This window comes from Acromyrmex echinatior, chromosome 10, assembly GCF_024713525.1.
Source record: "Acromyrmex echinatior isolate Ae372 chromosome 10, ASM2471352v2, whole genome shotgun sequence".
Lineage (NCBI taxonomy): Eukaryota > Metazoa > Arthropoda > Insecta > Hymenoptera > Formicidae > Acromyrmex > Acromyrmex echinatior.
Genome location: NC_141861.1, coordinates 444,855 through 459,303, shown reverse-complemented (window position 1 = coordinate 459,303; position 14,449 = coordinate 444,855). Strand labels below are relative to the sequence as shown.

The 14,449-nt window shown below is 32.3% G+C and overlaps 1 protein-coding gene and 1 long non-coding RNA gene across 3 annotated transcripts in view; one reads left to right on the top strand and one right to left on the bottom strand.

Moving 5' to 3' along the window:
- LOC105147988 (defective proboscis extension response 13) overlaps nt 1-4,746 on the top strand; it is an 88,795-nt gene extending 84,049 nt beyond the window's left edge. For both annotated transcript variants that reach the window (XM_011059408.2, XM_011059401.2), the window contains exon 5: nt 2,721-4,746. In XM_011059408.2, the coding sequence (XP_011057710.1) occupies nt 2,721-3,133 (413 nt within the window). In that variant the 3' untranslated portion in view covers nt 3,134-4,746. The remainder of the gene's footprint in view (nt 1-2,720) is intronic.
- Nucleotides 4,747-8,431: 3,685 nt separating this feature from the next.
- Nucleotides 8,432-14,330, bottom strand: LOC147908190 (uncharacterized). Its single transcript, XR_015546547.1, has 2 exons — nt 12,718-14,330; nt 8,432-9,358 (listed from the first exon to the last, which is right to left on the bottom strand). It is a non-coding gene; the product is annotated as an uncharacterized LOC147908190 (long non-coding RNA).
- Between the last annotated feature and the right edge of the window lie 119 nt (nt 14,331-14,449).

Here is a 14,449-nt window from a genome sequence, read left to right as displayed (position 1 = left end):
TGTTAGATGTCGAACGCAAAAATAGATAACTACAAAAATAGATAACTAACGGCAAACGTAAATCTTTTCCAAAATATACAGCTGTCAAAGTATCAAGCTCATATCATGTATTTGTAATCACTTTGAAACGTTACATTCAAATCGTGAATTTATCAATGCAATATTTCTGTTTGATTTAAATAGTTTGAGAGCTCTGTGTCATACGCTATTCAGTGCTATCGACTTACAAATCAATATAGGCAGTTCACAGGAAAGAATGAATGGTTTCAATTTACGATGAAACCCGTTAAAATTCCATGCAAGCACAACAATTGGTAACGAAAAGATATTAAAAAAAAGATTATCCTTTTACATGATTGATTCCATTCTCGATTGATTAGCGATACATGATGATAATCTATGACAGTATTATCGATATACCTGTATATACAATTTTCAATCTCCATTAATATGTTATTCTTTTCATTTAAATAGTTTTATTCAATTCAATTAAAATAAAAAAATTTTTAAACGGTAATAGAATGTATTAAATTTTAATATTAAATTTTTATGACTAGTGCAAATGAATATCGGATAATATCGATTTTTTATATTATATTAATAATCTCCTTAAAGTAATTGTTTCAGAAAATATAATATTACACTGAATGATAAAGTAATTTCTATGAATAGCAATATTAATTATACAATGACAATTATTCTATGGAAAAAAGCTCTGTGGGGCATACAGGTCCATAGAACATCGCCTAATTGAATACTTAATTAATAGACAATTTGCTCAATGGAGTAAATTGATTGAGAATTGAGAAATTAATTACCTTGAGAGAGAGTTGCTTATCGGATAATTAATCACTGTAGTACATGCATTTCGTTGATTCATGCTATCTAACGGAAAGATTTGTGAAATTTTTAATTTTTTTCAATATTTTTGATAATAAGTTTGATAATAAGTAATAGATATAGATTTCTTTATCGTGTATGTTCAACATTCACTATTAAAATAAGTTGACGAATATATTTTTGTTTCCATAAAGAAATGAATATCAAAATTGATATCCTTATAACTGATATCCGATGATATCCAAGTATCATTGATGCTCAGTTAATGGAAACAGCAACGTGTGAATCTGCTGCTCTATATATGAAAGGTTAATTATGCAGTCGGACTACTTTCATACAAATACTGTTTATTACAACATATATATGTACACTTATTAATTATAATTCTGATATTATTGGATAAAATACTCTATCATATCGTTTCCGATAAATCATCTCACTATGGCAATTGCATCAATTGCGTATTATACAAATCTCATAGATCAAATATCATTGGATCAGAAAAATATTTTATTATAGCTATTAACAAATTATGACTATTCATTGTCAGTCATAATGATTGTCAAATTACGATAAGGATATTTATGGATAGCTGTATTAAAAAATTATTATAAAACAAAGTAAAAAAACGGTAACTAATTAATATAGTTGATAAAAATTTGATAAAAGAATAGATGAAAGTTCTTATTATTTGTTTATATTTTTTGCTTCAGCATAGTTCATTAAAATGGATATATTTAAGGTTTGTAAAAAATTATCCTTTTTCAAAAAAGTAAAAAAGGTATCAAATACGCGCTTGTGTGTGTGAGCTCTTGAAGAAAAAAATGAAGATAATTATACGGAATAGGGGACAATTTTTTACATTTTTTACGACACTTAGAATATTTCAGAATTTACATACTGATTAAGGCCGCAGTACAGACTTTTGCATAACACATAGTACATAGTATATAAGCGAATCGACTAATCAAAAACCTTTCTTTCTTTTTATTTTACGGAAAAGAGAAACTTTGGTTTATTTTCTCATACACTATGCATTATGCGTTATGCAAAAGACTGTGCTGTGGTCTTTACGATAACGATATATTTTCACGAAGCGATGCCACGAATGACAGCGATTTAGCTCTCTATCAATATATCGATATGGTACAAGCGAAACTGCAAGTAAGTAGTGCCGCAAGTGCCGCAACGCAGGCGAGTGCCATCTGTCGTTTAAAATGTGAAACAAACAACATTTCCGAGGGCGATGATGATGATGACGTATCTTAATATAAAATTTTAACATTTCGGATTTCAAACATCACGATATCTCCGTTCGTAGAAAATAAAAAATTTTTATTATATAATTTAAACACAAGTTGTCGATTGAGATTACTCAGAAGTTGATCGATTCAGTCATTTATTGCGAGATCCGATAATCTCGGGTGTTCGCAACTCGCCGGCTCGCGTAAAAACACGGGCTAACTACACTTGGCGCGAAACACTACCGTGTCTCTTGAAATTATATTTTGTTGAAGTAGTATAGTATAAATAGTATTTCAAATAAGTTATTACTTTTTATAAACCAACAGTTTCATTAGGAAAAAATAGTGTATTGTTTACTATGTTCCATATAATAATAATATTTTAAACGAGATCATTTTTAAACATATAACGTGATTTTTTTTTTAGAAATAATTGCCCGCTATATTAATTTCCTGATCCCAGTGTTTGAGAGACCCTGGCGGAATGTGTAAGATTCTGTCGCTCTTACATGAGCTATTTCCTTCTCTCGCCCTTAGGACAGGCTTTCACATACCCATGATAGTAAACAATGCCCCAATGTCTAGCCAAGTTTATGAACGGTTCACGTCTCATGTGTTATATTTGGCCATTTGCAGAAGCAAGAGCGGAGATAGTCGGCCCGGTGGAGAAATTTGTGAGGCCTGGTAGCACGTTGCAACTCCATTGTCTGGTAAAGAAATCCACGGAAGTACCATCATATCTTTTTTGGTATCATAACTTCCGTATGATTAATTACGACGTTGATCAAGGTGTTAATGTTAGCACTGATCTCGTTGGTCGGGAAAGCTGGTTGGAGGTACCAAAAGCGTCGGATCGTCACTCGGGCAACTATACCTGCGAGGCTAGTAATGCCCAGCCGGCGCGCGTCTTGGTGCACGTTTTCAAGGGTGACAATCCGGCTGCCATGCAGCATAGCATGGCGTCATCGCCATCAATGATGGCCTGCACCGCGTTACTCACCATGTTCGTCACGCTCAAGCTAGCTCTGCAGACGAACTGGAGTTTATGACGTGCATAAGTGCAAGACTCGCGAAAACCCGGAGTGTGTTAGCGAAATTGTGTAACATTGTCGCATGATATCCATATTCATGCGGAGATGTGCTCTAGTTATAATCGCCGAAGTTAGAACGGCAACATGATTATGGTGGTTCCAAATTAAAGATTCATCGTTGTTATCGGAATGGTTACCAGAACATTTGAAGCTGCAAGATTGGCTGTGATTGATACTATTTATTCGACGATCAACTTTCCGCTCTACGCTGCCGGACAAAGTAGTACTGAAAGATCAGCTGTGATTATTTGTGTCATCGCGAGGCAAATATCTATTTAATCCATTATATATATGTACATCTAATCATAGAGTTCAGGAAGGAATATGCAACAATGTAATGCTAATACAAAGCAGGATAATTATAACCATCATTGTGAGATTAGTAGTGATCTATCATCGTATGATCGATGGTCCGTGTACCGAAAATTTTTAATCAGGAAACAGTGTATCCAACAGAGACCAATATAATAAAAGTATAATGGTAGCACATCTTGTTTGCGCATGTATTTGAACGATTATTCGTCGGACGAAAGAAGTTGAATGCTAGCCTGGAATAAAGTGTCAGCATAACTTTCATACGAGTCACATATTATTATATCATCCATTCTTCTGTCGACCGATCGCTTACATTCCATGTCACATGTGGGAACGAGAAATATATTAGGTTGCAATGCAAAAGCGGAGGATATTATGAATGCAAGATTAACTCACACTAAGATTGTATTCACAATCGTCTATAACTCGCATGTTTGCAATGGAAATAGACGGAAGACAAATTTGTCAATCCGAGTAATATGAAGAGTATCATTTTGATGAATCGGAACTTCTATGAGCCCGTGAATGTGAATGTGATATGTGAATGTGCGAAATTTATTTACCCGTTCGTATTTTGTGGAGCAACGTGATACGTAATTTAGTGTTTAAATCGAGATAAAAAAATTATACATGTAACAGATACTCCATCATGCGTCCGTTCTATTTGTAACGCACAGAAAAGCAAGACCGATAGCCTGGATCAAAGCTGTCCGCGATGCATCAAATCGTGATGCATAAGCAGCGTTGATTGCCACGATGATACATCAAGACTCAGCTACATCTATCGTAATGACTATCGTAAGCTCCTTACGATAATCGTAACGCTCATCGTAATAACCATCGTAAGAGTGGACTCAACTTCAACTCACACGATTACGAACTTGTCTGGCGATATGATAGCCAATGAGAATATAGTTATTTAGCTCTAACATTTTGTTTCGCTATTAGCTTTGTTATACGATCTTATGTAGACAAACAATGTTTTACGATAGCTTTTTTCCTTACGATCATGATCGCTTACGATCGTAACGTTACGATAGATATACAGCTAGGTCTTCAAAATAAAAAAACGACGATGATGTACTCGATGGGGCATAGTTAATTGCATGATACCATCACAGCTTCGTTCCAAGGCGTTGTAAATATGTTGCAGAAGAAATATGTAGTCTGTTTTCTGAGACTGCATAAGAACTCTCTTTTCGTTTTCGACAAATATCAAACAAATACCTATCTCACTTTATGTTCCAAATATAAAAGTGTATATTAGTTCAGTCACAGAAAACAGACCTATCGTTTCGCAAATTAACGAAAGTAACGTCTTCTTACGGCCGGCCTAAAATACTTTATTGGTGAATTAAGGATGATTAATAAAAGTCTGATGCAATATTACCTTCTTTCCGGAAGCTCTGGACAACACTTTGATAAGTGGTAAATAGACACGAGTGAAAGTAACGTCGCGAGACTAAACAAACTAAACTTGCTACTACGTGCTCTCTAGAAGAATATTCCTAGAAGGATTCTCTAGATGGAGCGTGCGCGTGCGCATGCTCATTTATTACAATCCAGGATGCGAAATTATTATGCTAACGTTTTTTTTATTATTAAAAGCTTACGGAAATCCAGTACTAAAGAACATTAAACCGTTCGCATCAATAGGCAAAATGCGTTTTGCGTTTGTAAAAAAATCAGCTTAAAAATGTACCATATTACATTAAAATATTTTTTTAATACAATTTGCTTGTTACCTATAAATTTAAATATTTATTATAAAAAATTATTGTTTAAAATGGACTGAAAGTATACATGGATTTATATTCGTCTTTTAAGCGTCTTTTAAAGCATCGAAAATAAGGATGTTTATCGCTATTCGATAATATCGAACATTTAATATTTTTTTGCAGCTCGATGTAAAAATATCAAATAAAAAATTATGAATAAAATATCAACTAGATATTTTTTAACTATTCATATTCTTATATTCAAAATTTTCTTCTTTGAAAGCCTATCCAATCAAAACTTACATAGCCGTATAATACATATAAAATCGACCAATTAAATGTCTCATATAAAAGTCGCAATATTGTTGATATTTGATTAATTAGAACAATCAAAGTAAATATATATATCTTGATTGATATTTCATGCATCTCAAGTCTCCAGTTCCATTTACTTCTATTTCTCGAATGCACAGAAATTATATACATTAAGCCTTTCTAAGGATTAGGCGTGACTGACGAATTGTTTTGTATGTAATCGGGACTGCAAGCAAACGAAACCTTTCCTATATAAAATATTAAGGTTTTTGTTTGTAAGCTTTATTACTAAAAAATTGGGACAGTATTATAATTTTATCTAGTTTTTGAAAAATGTATTCGTTATTCGATATATTCGATATTCGAATGCCTACTCATTCAAGATGAATACAAATAGCTTTTAAACATCTGAATATGTATATTCGTAGTCGAAATTTTTCTTGATATTGACAAGTCTAAAATGATGCGATCGGTTATAAGTTATGGTTATCGGTTTAACGTTATGCATACGTAATTGCGGTAATAAGAAGTGCAATGTTATTCTGCTTATTTTATCTTCGATTACTTAATTAAGTGCGACATGCGCTTAGTATATATATCTTAAGTCCTAAACAAAATACGAGACAACAGCAATAAAAACAGCGATAGGAATAGATATAGAATTCCAATTCGTCCGAAATTTTATCGCTATTGCCTATTCTGTGTTTCGATCTGCATTGACATATGCATTCGTACGTTGGATTCATCTGTTTCTATCGCTATGCATATTATTATTGCCTATATTCTATCCCTATCGCTGTTGCCTCCCATTGTGTTTAGGGTATAGGGCTTTACTGTCTCGTTCAATATTCGAAAAAATATAAGATTTTCTTTTGTTTGAATACACAGATAACTTCTCGATCAAACGGAATCTATACGTACTACCGAGCGATCTATTTAAGGGGATGATGAAGTAACGGCCGAACTTGACCGATATCGATAATACAGATTTTTTTTAATTCCAAATTTAAAATGTCGATAATAGTGACATCTTCTCTTTGTGAGATCTTTAATTTATTTCTTATATATATTATCATTCTGTCTCATTCGAACGCATACATCTTATCTAACATATTACAATGTTATTATTTGCAAGATCCGGTATCTATTATTAGACATATTGCATTACTGCATTGTTTAACATTCTGAGTTTCGCTAAGCATACATACATACACATATATACATATGTATATATATATATATATGTATATATTTTTTTAGTCTTCAATCTTAGCTTCATAAACTCAGTATTATTTGTTCACGTAATTCGACGGGTGGTATGATGTTATTTTGTCCATACGAATTATAGAACTTTTCTATTAAATAAGGAAATGTTTATATCAGTGATAACTCTATGAGTTGAAAAATATGAGTTACCTTTTTTTTTCGATTTTAATATAAAGGCCATTTCTTAATTTTGTGACTACTTCAATTCTGTAAAAGAATTTTTAATTTCATTCAGTCTATTCGAAGGTTTCTAATGCGGTTGTAATGTATCAATAATTTCGTCACTCCAACATCCCTTTAATAATAATGACAAATATGACTGATGCTATGTAAAAGAGTACGGTGCGTGTGATTTCTCGAAATCAATAACTATTTAATTGGTCTGCCACGGATGCCATGATTGACAATGTTATTTTCAAATCGCTACGCTATTACTTCGCATAATTTTCCATGATGCAATCTTATGCGAATCAGAAACCGCTAACCTTGTATACGTGCACCTTCAATCGAAAGTGGAAGCAATGGCGATAACCTTTCACCCCCTGCACGTGAAACACTGACACTGACAAATTACGGAGTTTAGAATTTGATAATCTTGATTATCATCCTCATCACACTGCCATCGTCGATGCAAGTGATGAGAAATTGTAAGGACGAAAGATCGCGCGAACAAACCAGAAGAGCCGACGAAGTTGCAAAGTACAATATATATTGCGTGTTTTTGAAAGTTCGTTCTAAAGTTGACGTTAAACTGCAGGCTACTGGAATCACCGGATTTAATGCACAGCATCCACCCGGAAGTTAGCACAACGCGAATGAACTTACGCCGACTTAACGTTGAAGAAAAAGAATTAATTAACTGACTTTACTAACTTTCTTGGCGTTGCGTGTTTTGGGGGATACGTTTATTGTCAAGAATATAACGGATAGTAATAAGTTTCGGACTCCGTATACGTTTCATTTGGATATTATTATCAGTATAACTTTTATACATTTCAAGCAGAAATCGTTTTCCAAACCATTTTTTTTTATTGCAAATTGCAATTTAAATATCTTTAAGCTATAAAATGATACCAAAGAAAAATGAGAAAAGACAGATCTAATATAGAATCTCGTAAAGCTACAGAAATTTATAAAATTAATGAGTGTATATGCAAATTATATGATATGAAAAAATGATTTTCCGACATTGTTAAAAAATTTATTACACAAGTTTCTATTTTAATTCATTAGGAGTATAATCATTAATCGATCTATCCGATATATTCATAATGCGTATACATTAAGCGTATGATCTTCAATAACGCTACAATTCCCTCTTGGTCGGACTCGACTTTAGCCACAGCCGAATGTAAGCGACTCTCGCAGAGAATAATCTTGTATATTCGGTCTACGTAACCGGCGCACATAATTAATCGCGATAATCCTGGTGTGATGCAGCACAGCCTAACGATATTATCCTCCGTCGCTGACCTTGTTTATAACGTCGAAATTAGTTATACCCAACATTCGCGAGAGATCGTATTTCCGGCTACAAGTTGCAAGGAACATTTCCCAGCAGATTTCAGGGCATCGTCGTGCATGGAGCGCGCTGTTCGCATTTAACCTTGGGGCAACGGGTTGGAAATAGAAACAGGTGATATAGACAGAGATTTGATATTAATAAATACGTCCATAAAAAAGAGGGAAAAATACGACTTTCTAGTGAGACTTGTCCAGTTGCATATCAGTTCTACGCACAATGCTCTAGTTTCTGTGATTTCCATGAAACGCGCTTCCATTGTTTTTCCTTCCTCTGGCCTGGCGTTTGTTCTTTCCGCTTTTTTTGCAATTTCAGCGGTGAAATATTGTGAAAAATATGTCGCGTTAGATTTATTCGTTGTCGAAGCAGCGAGTTGATACGATCATGCTCTGTTGTCCGTTTTTGATGATTGCTACTTTTTTCTGCGTTTTGCCGAGGAACACAAAATTCGCACTAGATCGCTTTGATCTACTAGACTTGTCTCGTGAAATAAAAGTGGCGATCATGCTGCTGTCCGCTTGTGACGATTGATTCTTTTTTGACGTTTTTGCTGAGAAACGAAATCCGCGTTATATCATTTCTATCTAGCGGCTTTATCGTGTTACTAGATAAAAATAGAACATTTTTAATTTCATGAAATACAACTATTTTATAACTTATTATAAAATATAATTATTTTATATAACTTAATGCCCTTTTTGAATGATTAGTTCAATTAGACGAATAATTATTAAATATACCGCAAATAGCTACGAAAGAGAAATTTATGGTCAATGAAATTTTTCTACCTACGAGCCAAAAATGGAAACAGGCGGCGCGGCGTGTCCGACAGTGCTGCGGGTTTAAATACTTGTTTCATTTACCTCTGTCCTCCATTAATTCATTATCCAGCAATAGACGTCCCTAGTGGCTATGTATCATGTGCATTTTCGATGGAAATAATCCCTCGCACTGTGAATGGCACTCAACAAACGCATCACTCATTGTCGTTGAATGAAGAGATCTCGCTGATGTACAAAAATCCGTTCAATAGGCTTTTCCCTAATACTAAAGAATACGTTTTACAATGACTGACTTTGAAAAGGAATCGATCGTTTGACGTACAATTTCAAATAACTTTAAGCAGTAATATCTATGTAATTACGTCGTCTGAAATATTGTTTAATCACTAAGCGTATAATAAATGGTTTAAACAAGCATCCATAGTTTTTTATACGTATAAATTAATCTCCTATTGTATTTAAAAATTATTTTTGCAAGTACAATTACAAATGGATTAGTTCCAGCTTCCAGCATATTTTTGTTATTGCTACCGATTTTAGATTATTCTTTTATTCAGATATATTATTATATTATTAATGTATAATATTATATATACAAGATGTCCCAGAAATAGATGGCCAAACTTCGGTATCGTATTCTACTGTCCCTAAGGATGAAAAAGGTCATATAAATGTAGGTCCGGAAACTTTTCCTTTTTAAAATATAAACACTTTTTGTTTACGAGAAAATATTTAAAAGGTTTGTAATTTATTTGAAGAAATTGCTGAAAATGACTATATCTTGTGTTTCATGATATAAATGCTGAGTTTCTCTAAAGTTTGCATTAGCGCAACCATACATGAAATGAATATATCTGTCTCAATATTTGGATAAATTATCATGGTAACACTATCTTAATTATCCAACGTTTAGATAAAAACTAATTTATTATGATAAACTGTCTTCGACAGTATCACTTACTCTAGCACATTTACTTCGTGTGATATCTATTCATGTAAACTTTTGAGATAAACAGTTTCAAAAAGGAAGAGTTTCCGGACTTACGTTTATGATATTTTTCTATCTTATGGACAGTAGAAAACGATACTAAAGTTTGGCCACGTATTTCTGGAACGCCCTGTATATTACATACACACGCGCACGCGTGCACACCACTCACTCATGTAGATGATTCTTTTCGGAAATCGACATAACATCTCGCTCTACAATTTCTGATCTATTGTTTATACCTCGCGAAAGCTTAGTATTCTTTAGAAAAATATAACGATTCGTATTTTTTCTTTTTTTTTTTTTCTTTTTTTTTTTTTTCTTTAAAGTAAACCGTTTAATAATAGCCGTAATATTAATTTTAATTCCATGATATTCTGAAAACATCAATTTTATCGGATTTTTTACCTCATAGTAAATACAAAAAGAAATATGAAAGCATTTAGCTTCTTATGTAAAAAATTATGTACTCAATAAAAATAGTCTCGATTGATTTAAATTTCATAAAAGCAGTGAAAATAATGAATTTTCAAAAAAATGTGTTTTTCTTTATGAGCCTAGACATTTGCATTAAAATAAATATTTTTTTTAGAAAACTGACATTTTTTATACATAAAAAACAGCTTCATTAGATTAAGAACCAATTTAGTACAATAATCTTATACAATAAAGTATTTTATGACATTTTTTTGTGCCATTAATAAACGTATTATTCTGGAATATAAACGGATTATTCTAGAATAAACGTATTATTCTAGAATATTAATGATTTCAAATGTAACTTTTTTAGAAAAATAATGGCCGTAGATAGAATGTAAAAAAGTGAAGAAGAGGCAAGCCCATAATCTTATACACAATACGTTCGCGAAAAAACATATATATTTATGGCCACAAATACTTATTATTGGTTCTTACTAATAAATATAGCGTATAAAATTTTCTTAGCTATATACATATATTATGAGTTTAAGAAATGACTTTTCATTTATTTTCACTGTTATTTCTCTGGTAAAATGTTTTTACAAATGATTTTCAGAGATGAGTACGTGATTCAAATAATATTTAGAAAAAAAAAAATTGTTTATAAAGTGACTTAAAAATACCATACAAATGTCAAGCAAAATTATTTGGTAAAATACCAAGGTAGTATTACATAAAGTTTATTAATCTCTCTAATAGCAAAATGTTAGCAATTTGGAAACAAATTTACAGTAAACTCAATCAGATTTTGACTACAAAACCATAATCATTTGTGTCCACATTTGACTATGGATTTGTTGACGAAGCTTGTTGACAGGATATTGCCAGCAGATTTGTAGCAGAAATCGAACAGAGTATGCTGAATCAGGTTCTACTCTCAATCTGTCATCAAGTTACACAGGACTGTTTGGTTTCTATCAATCTGTTGACATAGCTTGTCTAGCAGATTTTGTCATATTTCTGACAGCTATCAATATGCTGACAATATCAGATAAACTCTATGTACAATTTGTTGCCTTTCAATCAAAAATTGATAGCAGGTTCTGCTCAAAATCTGTATCCATAGACTTTGCTATCAAAGCTGGAAAAACCGTGTCACAAAAGTATAAGAATACCCAGCAATCGAGAATAGATTAAAATAGATTGAAATTTTTTTCTATCCGAATGCGTATTTTAAATACTGAATACTTTTTTTTTGGATTCAATTGAATTCAATTAGATTCAATTGGATGCAATTGGATTGGAAAATTGCATTTCCTATTCAAAATTTTGAATTGAACACTATTCACAATTGTGTTTGTGTGCACAGAAAAAGCTAATATTATTTTTAGATTAAAAGGCATAGAGATATGCTCCATGCAATTGCTATAAATGAATAAAAATGCATTCAGAATTGAAAAGCATTTATTTTAACATTCGTGAATCAATATTTCTGAAAATCTGTATCCATTTCGATTCATTTGAATCCATTCTCGTTTGCTGGATATAAAAGTTCGATATAAAATATCCTATATATGGATTTGAATTTTTAAATGACAAGGGCTTGTAACAGATGTATTGTTAAGGCAAAATCATAAAAATAATCAACACCCTGGACAATACAATCTAAATTATTTAGATGTCTCTCTTAACATGTCTGTGTAACACATTAATATTTTGTAAATCAACAATTTGAAAATTAATAAATTAATAATTTGCCAAAGTTTCATGACATGATGCGCTTTCCGTCTGAGGTGAGCTGATTTTCTTTCGCATTTGTGAATTGAGTTATGAATTTAAAATATATATATTGCAAATTAGAATCTATTATAGTTGTAGTGTTGGAACCTGAAAGTGACTTGTTCTGAACGGATTGCTCAATGAATATCGATTAGGATTACACGTAATATTGCTGAAGAGGATTCCAAAGAAAACCGAAGTTCAAGTATCCAAAATAAAGAAGATATTATGTAATGGAGTAATATGAAGTAATTTTTTACAATTTAATAATTGTGCGCACCTGCTTCTGTTCTGACTCTCATTAGCTTTGAATTTATTGATTATTTTTATGTTAAAAATTGAAAGTCCGATTCTAAATATTTGTATGACAACTATATTAATATAGTTATATAATTATATTAATGTATTTTAGGTAATTATACAGTTTAGCTACGCACCTTAAAAATCAATCAAATTAGACCTATTCGATGCATTTTTGCATGAAACGAAAGAATCTAGCAGAAATAAGCATCGCTCTGCTCCATAAATCAAGACATTAAGCGTTAAAAATTGATGACTATTGAGGTTAGGAAATCTATCACAGCATGCAATACCGTGGTGCAAATGTACATATGCATATATAGTGAGAGCATTGCGCATAATGGCGATAGTATATTAGAACCGACCAATCAAATTTGCCCAAATGCACTTTTTGCGTATCATAGCGCTAGCGTACTGGAATAGTCAATCAAAATCGTGCCAACCAAATTTATTCTCTTACTACGCATTCACGTGAATGCTTCACCTTGGAATCGATTATGTATTGACCATCAACACCATCTAGTGACAAAAAACCGCGGATACTTTTTAGATGACCCAATATATCTTGAAATGAGGTGAAAATTACAAGTGAGTAAATTCACTAGAGTATTCATAATTTAATTGGTCAATACCTAGTAAATTTGCTCACTTGTAATTTTCACCTTGTTTGAAGATACAAAATCGATCCCCCTCAAATGAGGTGAAAATTACAGAAGTGAGCAAATTCACTAGAGTATTCATAATTTAATTGGTCAATACCTAGTAAATTTGTTCACTTGTAATTTTCACCTTGTTTGAAGATACAAAATCGATCCCCCTCAAATGAGATGAAAATTACAGAAGTGAGCAAATTCACTAGAGTATTCATAATTTAATTGACCAATACCTAGTAATCTTTGCTCACTTTTGTATTATAATTTTCACCCTTTTTCAAAATCCACAATCGACCTCCTTATATTGTATATTTACACCATGGCAATACTGCGATGTAAAACTAGAAACACAAGAAAAAACATAGGCAATAGGAACAAAAAATAACAAATTTCAACCTATCAGATACCACGTATACTAGAATGGACGCTTTCTGATTGAAGTTGAAATCTCGTATTCCCTGTTTTTATTATCTATTTTTACTATCTTCTCTCAATGGACGCGTTCATGTTGACAAAGCGGCTAGTCTCTTTGCTGAGCAAATAAGCATAATTGGTTGTTACTTATAGATCCAACCTATCATATTTAATCGCTCGGTAAGCAGTCTAGCTGTCTTGAACTTGCCATTGTGTGTCTAGCTCAATCATGCCTTGTGATCGCTTTCTTCATGCTTTGTAATCTCTTACCACAGTTGATAGGAGATAATTTTTTTTTTTAAGAAAGACCCTGCGCACAATAGGAATTAAGAATAAAGAATAAACGATTTCAACCTATTAGAAATCATGTATTCCGGATGTATCCAATTTCTGATAGGTTGAAATCTTTATTTCTTACGACCGCAGCACAGACTTATGAATAACGCATAGTACATAAAAAATCAATCAGAAACCTTTCTTTCCTCTCATTTTTGGAAAAAAAGAATTTTGATTGATTGATTCTTTTATTCACTATAGCTTAGTTTACACATCGTGCACTTGATACACACACTAACTAATAACTTTCTGTTAAATTATTTTAATTTTAGCGATGCAATTCAAAGAATGTTGTATTAAATTGATACAATACGCAGTTAATCAAAATGATTAATTAAATATACATCTCGTGTACACGATGCTTGTTTTCCTGCTGGATTGCTAGCTGGATTAAAATCTTACCATTATTATTAGCTGCGATGCTGACACTGACAGATAGGGAAATAACTAGATTGTAGTGACTTGT